Genomic DNA, 17,146 nt, shown 5'->3' with positions numbered 1-17,146 from the left:
CCACACTGCGCTCCAGCCTGGGTGACAGAGTAAAGCCCTTTCTCAAAAATAATAATAATAAATTAATTAAAAGCTCAGATTGAGGAAAGTTAGTGAGTTTAGAAACTTAGAAAATAATAGATACTCCACCATAAGGACAAAAACACTTACAATTTACAAAGGATTCTGAGATATTATCCATTTTGAACTCACAATCTTGAAACATGGCACTGGTATTATTCCCCTTTGACAGTTAAAGAAACTGAGGATCAGAAAGTCCTAATGCCTTGTTAGACGGTACAAGACTGTGGTAAGGTTGACCCAAAACTCAGTCTGCTAAATCTACCCACCCAAATCCTACTTTCTTTTAAAGCTTAATTGCTAGTTCCTTCATGATTCTTTCCAATCCAAACCTACCTCACCCTTGACCTCTAATTAAACAATACTCATTTTCTAATTATTTTATTTTATTTGAGACAGCATCTTGCTCTGTCACCCAGGCTGGAGTGCAATGGCTCGATCTCTGCTCACTGCCACCTCCACCTCCCTGGTTCCAGAGATTTTCCTGCCTACTTGTACAATACTCCTGAGCAGCTAGGATTACAGGTACCTGCCACCACACCCAGCTAATTTTTGAATTTTTAGTAGAGACAGGATTTCACTATGTTAGACAGGCTGGTCTCAAACTCCTGACCTCAGGTGATCCACCTGCCTCGGCCTCCTAAAGTGCTGGGATTACAGGTGTGAGCCACTGTGCCCAGACATTTTCTAATTATTTTAGATGTTAATCTCACTCTTCCAAATAGGACTAATTACTGCTCTGGGGACAAAAAACAGTCCTTCTTGTACAATACTCCCTGTCGCTGGGCACTCTAATTAGATTCCAATTCCTGCTTCCTTGCCTTTACTAACACTGTAACCCCAACACGACTGCCAAAAATGCACTCTTTTAATTCTTACTCTTACCCATATGTTACTTCTCCTTTAAGGACCAGTTTAATTCCAATCTATTCAAACAAGCATTTCCTAGGCAGCATAGCATACAGTGAAAACCCCTAGGTCCAAATGTCAAATAGAAGTGGTCTTAACCTCAATTCCACCATTGCTTAAGTGTGTAACCTTAAGCAATTTATTTCTCTGAAGCCTTCATCATCTAATTTATGAGACGTCTCAAATTGGACCTCCCTCAATGGGTGGTTGTGAAGATTTAATTGGGTAACGCAGATGAAGTACTTAACAGATGCACATAAAAAGTGTACACTGGGACTAGGTGTGGTGGCTCACACCTGTAATCCCAGTGCTTTGGAAGGCCAAGGTGGTAGGATCACTTGAGGCCAGGAATTTGAGACAAACCTGGGCAACATAGCAAGATCCTCTCTCTACAAAAATTAAAAAATTAGCCAGGTACAGTGGCACATGCCTGTAGTCCCAGTTACTCAGGAGGCTGAAGCACAAGGATCACCTGAGCCCAAGAATTCAATGCTATAATGAGCCACAATCACGCCACTGTATTCCAGCCTAGGCAACAGAGCAAGAACATGTCTCCAAAAAAATAAATAAATAAAATGTAAAATGTGTACACTAATAGCTAGCCATGAGAGACTAGGTGCATAGCACTGCACTAAACTAAGGTTAGGATGCAAAGAAGGTTGCAACCAAAAGAGGAAGTGTATACAGTAGAAAATAAAACTGAATACATAAAAACAATTATTATAGCACAATGCAGAATTAGGTGGATGCAAAACCAACAGCTAAAGGTCCCAGATTGCAAACCAGAGCAAATCAGGTACCATGTACCAAAAGAGAACCAAGGTATCAAAAGATAAATCTATAGACCAATAACCCTTATGAATAGAAACATAAAACTCCTCAACAAAAGACTAACAAACCAAATCTGGCAACATACAAACAGGACTACACAAAGTAGATTTATCCCAGGAATGCAAGGTTGGTTTAACATGAAAATCAATGAAATACACCATGTTAATAGAATAAACGACAAAGCTACATGATGATTTCAAGAGACACAGAAAAAGCATCTGACAAAATCCAGTATCGTTTTGTGAGACAAAAACACTCAAAATAGAAATAAAAGAAAACTTCCTGAACCTGATAAAGGCTCACAGCTCACAATATACATAATGATAAAGACTGCATACTTTTCCTCAAGATTAGGAACAAGACAAGGATATCTGATTTTGCCACTTCCTATTCACTGACCTGGAGGTTCCAGTCAGAAAAAAGAGAGTGCATGTGTGAGTAAGCATGCACCAAAATTGGAAAAGATGTAAAACTATCTCTATTCACAGATGACAGGCTCTTGTACACAGAAAGTCCGAATGAATCCATATAAAGACTACTAGAACTAATGAACATGTTCAGCACAGCTGCAGGACACAGTATCGACACGCAAAAATCAATTGGCTGACACACACTATAATATGGACAAATCTTGAGGACACTATGCTAAGTGAAATAAGCCAGTCACAAAAGGACAAAAACTCTGTGACTCCACTAACGAGGTATCTAGAATAATCAAATGCATAGAGACAGAAGGTGGAATGGTGGCTGCCAAGAGCTGAAGGCAATAGGTAGTTATGATTTAATGGGTACAGAGTTTCCGTTTTACAAGATGAAGAGATGCAGAGATGGATGGTGGTGATGGCTGCACAACAATGTGAATGGACTTAATGCCACCAAACTACATCATTTAAAATGGATAAGATGGTAAATTTTACGTGTTTTACAATTTTTAAAAAACATTTAAAAAACTATTGTATTTCTATACAGTAGCAGTGGACAACCCAGAAAGTAAATCAAGAAAACAATTCCATCTACAATAGCATCAAAAAGTTTTAGGAATAAATTTCACAAAAGCACAATTAAACACTGAAAACTACCTAACATCTTTGAAAGCAATTAAAGACCTAAATAAATAGAAAAAGATTCCATGTTCGTGAACTGGAAGACTTAATATTATAAAATGCAATACCGTCCACACTGGCCTACATATTCAACACTGTTCCTATCAAAATCTCAGCTGCCTTTTTGCTGAAATTGACAAGCTTATCCAAAAATTCACACAGAAATGCAACCAGAATAGTCAATGCAATCTTTAAAAAAATTTTTTTTTAAATAATTAGTCTCTGGTTATCCAGTCAATGCAGTCTTGAAGGAAGGCTCATACTGATTCCAAACTTATTACAAAGCTGAAGTAATCAAGACAGTGTGGAAGTGGCATAATGATGAACACATAGTATCAACAGAATAGAATTGAGAATCCAGAAATAATTTTTCATTTTATGATCAAGTGACCTGACTTTCAACAGCGTGCCAAGATGAAAGTCTTTCCAACAAATGAAGCTGGAATAACTGGATAGTTACGTAACAAGAATGAAGTTGGAGCCCTCATGCCATAGGCAAAACTTAACTCAAAATGAATTACAGAACTAAACGTAAGAACTAACACTATAAAATTATTAGAATACAAGTAAATCTTTGTGTCCTTGGATTTGTTGCCAACACCAGTAACAGAAAAAAAAAATGGTAAACTACATTTACAAAATAAAAAATTTCTGTGCTTCAAGGGACTCCATCAAGAAAGTGAAAAGCGACTGCGCGCAGTGGCTCATGCCGGGGATCCTAGCACTTTGGGAGGCAGAGGTGGGTGGATCATTTAAGCCCAGGAGTTCAAGGCCAGCCTGGCCAACATGGTGAAATCCTGTCTCTATTAAAAATACAAAAATTAGTCGGGTGTGGTGGTGGGTGCCTGTAATCCCAGCTACTCAGGAGGCTGAAGGAGGAGAAATGCTTGAACCTGGCAGGTGGAGTTTGTGGTGAGCTGAGATCATGCCACTGCACTCCAGCCTGGGCAACAGAGCGAGACTCTGTCTCAAAAAACAAACAAACAAACAAAACATAATAAGTAAAAAGAAAAGCCACAAAATAGGAAAAAAATACCTGTAAATCATATATCTAATAAGGGACTTGTATCTAAGCCATATAAAGACCTTTTTCAATGACAAAAAATATCACCTAATTTAAAAATGGGAGAAGAATCTGAATGGCCATTTCTCAGATCAGATATACGAATGGCCAATAAGTACACGCAAAGATTCTAATCATAAGCCATTAGGAAAATGTAAATCAAAACCACAATGAGATACCACTTTATATCCATTAGGACGGCTAAAATCAGAAACAAGAACCCTAACAAATGCTGGCAATGGAAAGGATGTGGAGAAACCAGCGCCTCCATACATTGCTGATGAGAATGTAAAACTGTGCAGCTGCTTTGCAAACAGTCTGGCAGTTCCTCAAAAAGTTAAATAGAGGCTGAGCAACACAGTGAAACCCAGTCTCTACAAAATATACAAAAAATGAGCCAGGCGCGGTGGCATGCGCCTGCAGTCCCAGCTACCTGGGAGGCAGAGGTGGGAGGATGGCTTGAGCCTGGGAGGTGGGAGGTTGCAGTGAGCTGAGATTGCACCACTGAACTTCAGCCTGGGCAACAGAGGGAGTCCGTCTCAAAAAACAAAATGAAACAAAACAACACAAACAAAAAGTTAAACAGAGTTACCATATGACCCAGCAATTCCACCCCTAGGTACATAACCAATAGAATTGAAAATATATGTACACACAAACATTTGTACATGAATGTTCACAGCAATATTATTCATAAAAGCCCCAAAGTAAAAAACAGCCCAAATGCCCATTAACTGACAAATGGACTAACAAAATGGGCAATAGCCATACAACGAAATTTATTTGCCCATAAAAAGGAATAAAGGATATATGCGACGTGATGGACGAATCTTGAAAACATTACACTAAATAAGACAAGTCAGGTACAAAAGAATCATATAGTATGATTCCACTTAAACGAAAATAGGCAAATCCGTAGTTACAATAGAATGTAGATTAGCGGTTGCCAGAGGCTGGGGGGAAGGGACAAATGGAGAGTGGCTGCTATTATGGGGTTTTTGGGTGAAGGGGTGAAAATTACAGAATTAGATGGTGGTGTTGACTGCACAACTCTGTGAATAAACTAAAAACCATTAAATCATACACTTTGTGGACTTTAAAGGGGTGAATTTTATCGTATGGGAATTTTATCTGAATAAAGCTGTTATTTAAAAGTTGAGAGAAAAATTGAAGGGTACATTCAGAGAAGGAAGAATTGGGGACAGGGTAAAAGGTGGAAGGGATAGTGCAAAATTGATAAGCTGAGAGTCACTGGGTAAGAGCTACCAAAGGTTTCTAAGAAATAGTGACAGACAGGCCTCATAAACATGGCTTGAGGACGATTAACCTGCAGCAGTGTAAAGAATGCACATTTTAAGACTCTATCTTTAAAAGGTAAGATTTTCACTATATGCCTCACATTGCAAAGGGATTCACAAGTGGAATAACATACAAAACATATTTCTCTTACATCATTTATATAGTCAATGATCAAGGAATAAAAGATATTTAGAAGGACATTTAAAATCAGCACATACTTAACTAGCATTTTCTCTTGTCTGTGCACACATGTGTTTTAGGGAAACTTCAAAAGAATGGGAGAAAGAAAGGACCAAAGTCAACAAAACACAGACGTCATAACTCTAAAAATATTCAATATTATTGCAGTAAACAGCTCAATAAATGCTCCCTGACTGAAAACCACTAATAAGAACAACAAAACAACTGAGTTGGTTTAATCTTGTTTGTTATTATACAAAATCCAATCAGTCACTGTTTGCAGAAAATATCTTGTAAGGTTCAAAGTATAAAATTCCTCAACCAGGTTTCAATCTGTTTTGAACATTCCATTTAAAATGGGAAGTCAGCTGAGTCATCATCACATAATATACTACTGCTAAAAATTCAAAATGCTTTTCCCTAGTTACAAGAGTGGAAATGCTAGGATTCCTGCTTCATAGCCAACTCAAACACACAGAGTATGCAAATCATTTTTAAAATAAGACATCTTAAATAGGAAATTTAAACTATATTTATTTTCATGGGTGGTTTTTTTGTAAGATGGAAAGAAGCTATGCCTTAGTCGAATATTACTTCCTTTTGAATCTCAAACATCTTCCTCTTATTGATACTATTCAGCTCCTCTGACAACCTCCTCATAACAAAGCAGTTTCTTAATCTTTGAGGAGTAATGACCCTTTGAGATCCAATGAGCACTAAGGACTGTATCTGCTTTTGTTGTGTTTTTTTTTTTATTTTTATTTTAGCATACATTCAATTTTGCGAAATACTTCATTATACCTGTGGTCCCTCTGTGGAATCGGGATGAGAACCCTTGGTCTGGTGGCACCGTGCCCCTCTAATTTCAATGAGGCATTCTTTCAAGAAGGTGTATTACAAGCCCAGCCCCAATGTTTCATTTTCCTACCAGGGTTATCAGTTCATCACTGGTCAAAGCTGAAAACAAGCAACTTCTATGTCCCACAGTAAGGGAGCTACCTTCAGCATAAATCTTCATAAAAGCAGTAATCATTATGGTCGATCGATTTAAATACAAAGGCTTGTAATTACTGTATCCTCAAATATTTAAAATTACACCTCAGTTTAAACCAACTGTTCGGCATTTCCCAAAATGAAAGAAACACCAAGTCAGTGTAGAAGTGAGAGTACTGGATAACCTTTCGGTTAATTTACTTCAAAATGCTGTGGTGAGGGAATACTGAATCATCACCTATGGGATACTCCTGCCAAAAAGGGTCAACCTGAACCTTATCATACAGACAAGACCCAAAAAATGCAAATTTCAGTCTGCAAAAACTACTAGACTGGACTATTTCAAAATGGCATTGTCATGAGAGAAGCAGAAAAGGGCAGGAAAATGCTCCTAATGTAAGAGAAACTTCAGACACAACTAAATGCAACCCAGGATGCAGGAACTGAGTGAAAGAACAAATATAACTTAAAAAAAAAAATTGAGAAAATTGGGAAACTCTGAATAGGGACCAGACAGTATTGTAAAGTTAAACTTCCTGTGGGTGATCACTTGATTGCTGTTAGGATGCCCTTATTCTGTGAGATACCTACTGCCATATTTTGGTGTGCAATGTCATGATAGAACAAATGTAGCAAAATACTAATAATCATTAAAACTAGGTAAAGAGACAAAAGTATTTGTTGCAACATTTTTGCAATTCTGCTTAAGGTTAGAATGATTATTTATTTATTTATTTGAGACACAGTTTTGCTTTTGTGCCCAGGTTAGGCTGGAGTGCAATGGCGCAATTTTGGCTCACTGCAACCCCCGCCTCCCAGGTTCAAGCGATTCTCCTCCCTCGCCCTCCCAAGTAGCTGGGATTACAGGCATGTGCCACCATGCCAGGCTAATTTTTGTATTTTTTTTTTTTTTTTGAGGCCGAGTCTCGCTCTGTCACCCAGGCTGGAGTGCAGTGGCGCGATCTCGGCTCACTGCAAGCTCGCCTCCCGGGTTCCCGCCATTCTCCTGCCTCAGCCTCCCGAGTAGCTGGGACTACAGGCGCCGCCACCACGCCCGGCTAATTTTTTTGTATTTTTAGTAGAGACGGGGTTTCATTGTGTTAGCCAGGATGGTCTCGATCTCCTGACCTCGTGATCCGCCCGTCTCGGCCTCCCAAAGTGCTGGGATTACAGGCTTGAGCCACCGCGCCCGGCCTAATTTTTGTATTTTTAGTAAAGATGGGGTTTCACTATGTTGGTCAGGCTGGTGTCGAACTAACTCCTGACCTCCAGTGATCCGCTCACCTCGGCCTCCCAAAGTGCTGGGATTACAGGCATGAGTCACCGTGCCCCGCCGATTTTTAAAAATTTTTAAATGAGATAGGGATTTCTGTTTTTTCAGTGAAAGACTTAATCATGCATTAGTCTGAACAGAATACATACAATGCATACTATTTTAGTCTTTCCAATCACAGGCAGTATTTTTGCAGTTATCACTAAAATTGTAAAGATGTTTTACAATTTATACTTTCAGACATTTCAGACGCCAGAAATCAAAAGAGCTTACAGAATGGCATTCTTTTTATGTTTATATTCAAATTTTCCACAGAGGGTTATTATACATTTTTAAATTAAGCTTACAGTTTGAGATTAATTTATTCTATCAAGTGATTTACCACCTATTTGCCAAATTAAGCTAGGAAAAAACCATATTAGGTTTGTGGATTAAAAATGGGCAAAAACCACAATTAACTTTTGCACTAACCGATAGCAATATGCATGTGCTGGCCTGCAAACCATATCACAGCAAAGCAAAAGAAAAGCTTAATCAAATCAGATTTTTTTTTTTTTTTCAGACAAAGGTTGATGAATTGCATGAGTGGGATCCACCTTAGCTACAGAGACTTAATGCCTTGGGGTTTTACTCCTGCTGTCCTAGTCATTTCTTTTCTTTCTTTCAAAACGGAGTTTCACTCTGTTGCAGAGGCTGGAGTGCAATGGCACAATCTCGGCTCACTACAACCTCCACCACTCAGGTTCAGATTCTCCTGTCTTAGCCTCCCAAGTAGCTGGGATTACAGGTGCATGCCACCACGCCTGGCTAATTTTTGTATTTTTAGTAGAGATGGGATCTCACCATGTTGGCCAAGCTGGTCTTGAATTCCTGACCTCAAATGATCCACCTGCCTCGGCTCCCAAAGTGCTGGGACCGCACATGGCCTGTCCTAGTCATTTCTAATATAGCATTTGTCCCAGGCAAAAGCATCTCAGACAAGTGTCCCAGTTTAGATGCAACATTATATGGTATATAGCACCTTTAACAACTTTTGTTGTATGGTGACATACAGTTGGTTTATGGGGGGGACAAATCAATATAACATGAAGTTAACTTCTACTTTAAACACATTTAGTACATGATAGTAAAGTCATCGCAATGAACATAACATATTGAGATAATGGCTTTCACTCTTTTAGGAAAAAAAAGGACAAAACAAAATTATATTTTATCTATTGTGCAATATAAAATAAAATACTGCACAATGGGAATAATGCTAGAATTAGAGTCAAAAGGCCTGTTTAAATCCCAGCTCTGTCACTTGATAGAGAGTATAAACTTGTGTTAAGTTACTGAATCTGTTTCAACCATAGCTTTCTCACTTGAGAAATGAAGAAGTGAGAATGCTGGCTGATCTCCATCTAAAGTCACAGTCCAGCTCTAAATATTCAATGATTCTATGATCCTGGCCTCCAAAATATTTTTTCAGACTAGACCAGTTGAGTTCTACTGGTCTAGACCAGTACTGACAGATTTTTTTTTTTAATTTGCAAAATGCAACTTAGCATCTTCTCTCCCCGAACTCCTATTTCTGCTCTGACTTCTATTCTGTTCAGAGGTTGGGTCAAACTCTCATTCACCCAAGATGAAGGTCCCTATGTATTTTTAACTCCTCTGACACCTAATCAGCTGTCAAATCCCAGATTCTTAACTTCCTCAGTATCTTATACACTCATCTTTTTTTCCTTTCTCTCTTTTTTTTTTCTTTATTTTTAGACAGAGTTTCACTCTGTTGCCCAGGCTGGAATGCAGTGGCACAAACTCAGCTCACTGCAGCCTCAAACTCCTGGGCTCAAGCAACTTCCCACCTCAGCCTCCCAAGTAGCTGGGACTACAGGTGCACACCACCACACCCAGTTAATTTTTAAAATTTTTTTTTGTAGAGGCAGGGTCTATCATGTTGCACAGGCTGGTCTCAAACTCCTGGGCTCAATCCTCCTGCCTTGGCCTCCCGAAGTGCTGGGATTACAGGTGTCAGCCACTGGGTCCAGCCTCGCTCACCTCTCTTTGCCACCACTTCAATTCAGGCCTCCATTGCCTCTTGCCTAGATCACTAGTTTTCTCCCATAAATACACCTGGTTAGTAATTCCAGACGAGAAGATTATTCTATCACATCAGTACCCAACAAAAAGCATGCAATAGCTCCCATACCTAAAAATTTATGCACAAGTTCCTCAACCTGACATTCAAGAACCTCTACATCTGGCCTCAACCAGTTTGCTACAAATACCTTATATAACCTGAACTACACACTGCAATATCAAAATCTCCTATACTTTCTGGATTTTTGTGTCCTTACTTCTTCTGTTGTTCTTACAGTGCCCTTTTCTCTGCCTTTCAAAATTGATTCTTCAAAGTTCAGTTATAATGGTATCGCCCTCACGTAGACATTATGGTTCCCATGATACTAACAGAATGTGACAATTTTAATGGCCAACTGTGAATTTTAAAATACAGTTTATCTATGATAGTAAACTACATTTATTACTTGTGCCAATGTTTTTTTTTTTTTTTTTTTTTTTGAGACGGAGTCTCACGCTGTTGCCCAGGCTGGAGTGCAGTGGCGCGATCTCGGCTCACTGCAAGCTCCGCCTCCCGGGTTCACGCCATTCTCCTGCCTCAGCCTCCTGAGTAGCTAGGACTACAGGCGCCCGCCACCGCGCCCGGCTAATTTTTTTTTGTATTTTTAGTAGAGACGGGGTTTCACCGTGGTCTCGATCTCCTGACCTTGTGATCCGCCCGCCTCGGCCTCCCAAAGTGCTGGGATTACAGGCTTGAGCCACCGCGCCCGGCCTACTTGTGCCAATGTTTAACTGGCACTTGCTACCAGCAGGCACACGGTCTTGAGGATTTGCAGCTTAGTAGAGTAAAAGGAGAATGGCAACACATCTTTGACATTCAGAAACCAGAGCTTCCAAACTGAGGATCTACATGATAGGGTCTGGGCTTCCATGTTAATAAAAATTTTTTTTTTTTTCTTTTTACAGACAGTTTCACTCTGTCGAGCAGGCTGGAGTGCAGTGGCACGATCTAGGCTCTCTGCCTCCCGGGTTCAAGTGATTCTCCTGCCTCTGCCTCCCGAGTAGATGGGATTACAGGCGCACGCCACCATGCCCAACTAATTTTTGTATTTTTAGTAGAAATGGGGTTTCACTATGTTGGCCAGGCTGGTCTCGAACTCCTGACCTCAAGCAATCCACCTGCCTCAGCCTCCCAGAGTGCTGGGATTATAGGTGTAAGCCACAGCATTTGGCCAAAAGATGTTTAAATTAACTCAACATCTAAAAGTCGGGGGCTTTCACATTACAATTCCTAATGAAGATCTAGAGCAGTGGTTCTCAGCCAGGGTCGATTTTTGCGCCACACCCAGGGACATCTAGCAATATCTGAAAGCATTTTTGATTGTCACAATTGGGCAGGGTGTGCTACTGCGGATGCTGAACACCCTGTGATGCACAGAACAACCCTCACAATAGTAAATTATCTGGTCCAAAATGTCAAGTGCTCAGATTAAGAAACGGATCTAGAAGTACTGCATGCATCTGTGGGTTCTGCCTACCAAAAGAAATTTTCCAATTTTTCAAGTTCGAAGCCTAAAAAGTTACTCCAATTACCAGTGATATGGTCTCCTCCAAGTTACTTAACCACCTTATACCTCAAATTCTACATCTGTAAAATGGAGATACTACTACTACCTACCTCACAGGGTTTTTCAAGGATCAGATGAGTCCATGTAAAATCTTAGGAAAACTGTGCCAGGCACATAGTAAGCAATCAATAAATTTAACTACTTACTTCCCTGGCTTAGTGCCCAGTCCCGCATTTGAAATATCGAAAATGCTCAAAAAATGGTTACTCAATGAATACAATGCCTTGATTTCCCGGGGAGAGCACTAATGGGTAAAGACAGATACATACTTTTTTGTGAAAAAGCAAACACAGCTAAAGATGGAGTTAAAGGAAGCATCTGCCCACTTAATCACTTCTCTCCTTCCTCAGAACACTTTTAACCTGCACGAAATGCTCCCCCTCATTGGATCCTTAGTACACATTGCCTTACAATCTCTTTGATATTTGTTTTTCCTTTAATGCCTTCTGACCAACCGAATATCCTCAAGCACATGAATGGGCTGGTATCTTTTGATTCCTCCGTCATCTACCTAGTATTACTGTTATTTATGCACTTACGATAGTCTTTCTATTAGACTGTACATGCCCTCTGTGGACATGGACAGCACTTTACTCCTTTTTATGTAACCCAAAAGGCCTAACAGACCTCAGCAACTGGCTGGCCCAAGCCGCTCGTTTTACAGACTGGACAGAGAGAGGCTAAGTGACTTGCCAAGAGTCAAGGTCATATTGCAAGTAGCAGAGCTGGAATTCAAACTCTGATAAATAGCCAACCTAGAGACTCGAGTTCTACCTAATATTAAAATTATACCTGTGGTACAGACAATTTTTAATCAAGTACTAGAGCACCTTCATAGGAATTAAACTGATATAGTTACCTGACAAAACAAAAATGGAAGGAGAAATAGACCTCTAAGCTCTGTTCTGCTGATACTACACTTTAATGGCTCAACCTGTTTTCTTTAATGTTTCCGTATCTTAATATTTCTTTACTAGATTTTGACAATAAAATTTATGTAAATATACCACAAATAGTCAGTGATGTCAGACTTAATTTCCTTTAAATGATCCCATAATTATTTTGAGTAACAGAGAATCCCTTACTGGGTAAACCAATGATGCCTATCCTTCACCATCTGAATATATTCTTTAACGATCACCTGAACAGATTAGTATCTTATGAAACTCAATAGGCCAGCAATTTGGAACAATTCTACACAGTGCAAAATATTCAGACGATTTGAAATGTGAGTGTTAAAAACCCCAACGTAAACCTAAAACCTGCAATAATCAAGAGCAAACCACATTAAAACCTGAGATAACAGAAATTTTATTTTATTCTCCACAAGTGAAAAAAAAAATAAGAAAAAAAAAGCTATTCACGGATTTGGTTAACTGGCTAAGTTTCCCGAGTGTCCCAATATGATGCAAAAGAAAAAGGTGAATAAGAAAGGAAAAGACGGCAGGAAAGAAAATGAATGTGAAAAGGAGTTAAATACAGTACAATTCCTTGATGCTTAAGCAATTACAGCTCAATGAAGCTAAATATTTCCATTCCATAAAGACCTCGTTTTAAAAAAAAAAACAAAAATCCTCCCTTAGCGGTGATGCAAAAGCAGCAGGGCCCAAGAGGGCCCAACAGGAACGATAACCTCTTCTGGAGAAAAGATTTTTAATTATTTTACCAGCTGATAAAAAGAGCACACACCGAACACTGACAGAAATGGAGTTTCAAAGGAAAACAAAACGCAGCTTATGCTTGGTAAAGTTCAAGGGCAAAACTGTTTCCAATGCAACAGAATCCGCCTGACTACAATGTGTTGGGGGGGGTGGGGGGAAGAAAATGCGAACACATAGTATCTTTTTATAAAGGCAACAATTTGAACTACAAAGTAATAACGGGGAAGCCAAAACAGTTTGACAGCCCGCCATAAGGGCCGCCTCAATCATGAGTCACACAATGCCTGCAACCATTTACAATAGTAATTAATGCACAAGTCCCCTAATTAAATTCTAAAAGGGTAAGAATGCTTTAACTAAGTTTACAAGAATTGCTTTGCGCTTTTTTTTTTTTTTTAAAAGAAAGAAACACGCGTAATTACGCATCTCCCCGCAATCCCCTCCAGTATTCCCTCCAGGCCGCTTCTCCCGAATGTCTGCTCTCTGGGTGCGGAAGAAAATGACACGGGGGAACTTCTCAACCCAGAAAGGGCGAATCGGAGTAGAAATACACGATTATCATGGGGCGGGAGATGGAAAGCTCGCCCATCTTACCTGCTAAGATTTCTTTCTACGTCTTTGGTAGCTTTAGCTTCCAATTCTCTGAAACAAAAAACAAAAACAAAAACAAAACAAAAACACACACACAAAAACGAGATGCGCGTGAAAACGGAGCTGCTGCGGCAGAGGCTCGCGCCGGGGCCGGATGGGGGAAGGGAGGGGACGGGGGGGAGGGGGACTCACAAAGCTGCGGGGCTGCAGCCCGGACTGCGGTCCGGCGGCGCGGGCGAGGCGCAAAACCCGGCCCGACCCCTGCGGCGCGGCGCGGCGCGTGAGGCTCCCCCGGGCCGCCCGCCCGGCCTCCGCAGCAACGTAGCCTGCGCCCTCCCGCCGAGGCCCTAAGTCTCGGGGACGCCCGGCGCCGCCGCCTCCGCCGCCACCGCCGCGGTTGCGGGCCCTGCGGCAGCGCCCGCGGCTCCTCCCGCCCGGAGGGAGGCCCTCGTTCCGCTCACCTCATGTGTGTAAAGTGCACGAGCAAGTGGGGCGCGGCGAAGGAGGCTCGCGAGCCTCAAGCCCTCCGCAGCGCCGCGGGGAGAGGCCCGAGCCGCTGCACCAGCGCCATTTTCTACACCGACCCGCTGCCGCCGCCGCCGACACCGCCGCCGCCGCAGGCCCCAGACCGGAAGTGAATGCCCCACTCGGCAACCCCTTCCGGGGGCGCCGCGGCCACTGGCCCCCCCAAGATGGAGGCCCTAGCAACTGGACCCGCAGACGGGGCAGGTCCTTGGCAACCGCTCTGGCGTGGCACGCTGCACCCAGCCGGACCTCCCTGGGGGTCACAGCCTCCGAGGCGCCCCGCGGAGTGGCTGGGGGCCCTGCGGAGCCCCGAGCCCAACCTTTTTCGGTGCGGCCGGCTCCGGTCTGACCGAGAAGGAGGGGAGTCCCTCCCCTCCTCCTTCTTTGCTGCGACACAAGTTTCCTACCCGCCGCCCGGCCCCTCCCCCACTGACACACGCCAAAAAAAAAAAAAAACAATTGCCTAAAACGCAAATCCTACCCCAACCTCAGCCTGATGAGCCCGCGCTGCTTTTGAATTCAGCCACTTATAATTATTTTTGACCTTGGGTCAGTTATTTAACCTCTCTGCTTCTCTTTTCCTCCTCAGGTAAAGAATGCATACCTGAGGCGGGTTGTGAGGCTTAAAAGCGATTTTTATCCACCGACCTTTGACTCAGCAGTTCCGCCTGCACGGATTTTCTGCTCAGGAAATAATTCTGGGTATCTGCAAATATTTCACCATCGAGATACTAAGCTGTGGTATTGATGATGGTGAAAAATTGTAAACAGCCAAAATGTCCAGCGCTACTAGATGGCTTCGAAGACAGCTACTGGCATGTATTAAGACACTGTAAAAATGATGTGGAGGAATAATCCCGGCATGAGGGAAATGGTTGCAATAGAATAAGTGAAAAAGCAGGTTCCAAAGTAGCTCACACAGTAAGAAACACCTTAGTGCAGACACAATAAGATACATACATGTAGATACACTACGATATGTATATATGTAGACACAGATGCATATGTGTACATTAAAAGTATACATGTATACCTACATGTAGATAAAATAAGACATACATATCTGCAGGTAGATACAATATGTAATACATGTAGATACCGTAAGATACATATTTTCACTTGCATGTGTTCTTTCCAACCTTTCATCATGCTTTTTCTTCTAATTTAAAGATAATTCCTCCTCTGTGCTTAAAATCTATAACCTTTATACTTTCTCAGAAACCCCACTCTGGATCATCCCATTCTCCTTTTTCTAACCTAAGTCCTTCAACTGGCTTTATTTTTTTATTTTTATTTTATTATTATTATTTTTTTTAAGACAGAGTCTCGCTCTGTCTCTCAGGCTGGAGTGCAGTGGCGCGATCACCGCAACCTCCGCCTCCCGGGTTCAAGCAATTCTTCTGCCTCAGCCTCCTGAGTAGCTGGGATTACAGACGCGCACCACTGCACCGGGCTAATTTTTGTATTTTTAGTGATGACGGGGTTTTGCCATGTTGGCCAGGCTGGTCTTGAACTCCTGACCTCGGGTGATCGCCCAGCCTCAACTGGCTTTACAACATGCTTGAATCTGTCCCATTAAAACAAACAAAACTTCCTTAGACATACTGGGTTCCTATCCTCTCGGAGAGGATAAGCTAGTGAGTGAATGCACAGTCATGAAACATATGCACCAAAATGTTAACTGATGATGACTTTTTTCCTTTTCTTCTTTTACTGTATCTGTTTTGTTGTGTTTTGCAATGAGCATATAAAAAACACTTTTTTAAAAAAAAATCAGGTTTACAAAATGTAAAACGTAGTGGGCACCGAATAAATGCTAGTGACTTTCCTTTTCCCGCTATCATCCCTGAGGTTCACTTACCTATACTCATATTTGTTTTTCTTTCGTAATCCTTTCCACTTAAAATGTTTAAAAAGTTACTACGGTATTTCATTAGGAGTTTAAAAATATGAACATATACTTATGGCACAATATGCTTTCGTACCAGGTTTAGGAATAATTTTTCACAACAGCATAAGGCAATGAAAACAGTCATGTTTATCAACATTTGCACAGCTGTTGATATTGGCTGATTTTTTTATTAGACTTTTTTAGGTTTTAATAACTCAGTGATTCTTAATTGGGACAATGTTGCCCCCATCCCTACCCCTGGGGACATTTAGCAATGAACTTTTTGGTTGTCACACTGGCTGCTACCGATTGGTATCTAATAGCTACAGACCAGGGATTCTGTTAAATATTCTACGATGCGTAGGACAGTCCCCTACAACACTGGAGTATCTGAACCAAAATGCCAATAGCACCAAGGTTGAGAAAGCCTGGAACTAATTCCCAGCTCCAGAGAAGCTAATAAGATGTGATTTCTTGGCCTGGTGCAGTGGCTCACGCACTTTGGGAGGCCGAAGTGGGCGGATCATCTGAGACCAGCCTGGCCGACATGATGAAACCTGGCCTCTACTAAAAATAAAAACTTAGCCAGGCATACTGACGCATGCCTGTAATCCCAGCTAATCGGGAGGCTGAGGCAGGAGAATCGCTTGAACCCAGGAGGCAGAGGTTGCAGTGAGCTGAGATCACGCCATTGCACTCCAGCCTGGGCAACAAGAGTGAAACTCTGTCTTAGGGGAAAAAAAAATGATGTGATTTCCAGAAGGTTTGTCGACAGTGATTGGACGTCCCATCTGAGCCTTCCTGGGCTGCGGTGTAGAGTGTTCTATATGAGGTCATGCTAGTCACTTTTAAATTATCTCTTACTTAAACTTGGTGCATACATCAAAAAAAAATGACAATATGAGATCAACACTGATTCCTTATGTGGGACCCATTAAGGGATCTTTTCCTGTTACTATCTTTTCTTTTTACTAAATAATCATTCTCTACTGAGTATTTCCCATCACCATACAAACTCATTAAAAAGTAAAAAGCCCAAACCTCCCTTGATGCATCGTTCCTCTCCAGCTCCGTT

The 17,146-nt window shown here is 41.4% G+C and overlaps 1 protein-coding gene and 2 long non-coding RNA genes across 25 annotated transcripts in view; 1 reads left to right on the top strand and 2 right to left on the bottom strand.

Moving 5' to 3' along the window:
* Positions 1–17,146, bottom strand: part of TNRC6A (trinucleotide repeat containing adaptor 6A) — a 214,654-nt gene that overhangs the window by 87,865 nt on the left and 109,643 nt on the right. For 22 of the 23 annotated variants that reach the window (XM_077986569.1, XM_077986580.1, XM_077986582.1 and 19 more), the window contains exons 1-2: positions 14,117–14,291; positions 13,659–13,706 (exon numbers count right to left, since the gene is read on the bottom strand). The exons of the other annotated variant lie outside the window; for it this stretch is intronic. Coding sequence is in view for 15 of the 22 variants with exons in the window: in XM_077986566.1 (XP_077842692.1) it covers positions 13,659–13,706; positions 14,117–14,121 (53 nt within the window). In the remaining 7 variants the exon portion in view is untranslated. Of the gene's footprint in view, positions 1–13,658; positions 13,707–14,116; positions 14,292–17,146 lie in introns of those variants that run through there. 23 annotated transcript variants of the gene reach the window in all.
* Positions 7,330–8,056, bottom strand: LOC144338137 (uncharacterized). The gene is made up of 2 exons (XR_013411983.1): positions 7,723–8,056; positions 7,330–7,582 (listed from the first exon to the last, which is right to left on the bottom strand). It is a non-coding gene; the product is annotated as an uncharacterized LOC144338137 (long non-coding RNA).
* Positions 15,715–17,146, top strand: part of LOC144338147 (uncharacterized) — a 71,062-nt gene continuing 69,630 nt past the window's right edge. Inside the window, exon 1 of the long non-coding RNA XR_013411993.1 lies at positions 15,715–16,310. This is a non-coding gene — a long non-coding RNA (uncharacterized LOC144338147). The remainder of the gene's footprint in view (positions 16,311–17,146) is intronic.

Source organism: Macaca mulatta, chromosome 20, assembly GCF_049350105.2.
Source record: "Macaca mulatta isolate MMU2019108-1 chromosome 20, T2T-MMU8v2.0, whole genome shotgun sequence".
NCBI classification, from domain to species: Eukaryota; Metazoa; Chordata; class Mammalia; order Primates; family Cercopithecidae; genus Macaca; species Macaca mulatta.
The sequence above is the reverse complement of the archived record's forward strand: the minus strand, read 5'-3'. Positions and strand labels throughout refer to the sequence as shown.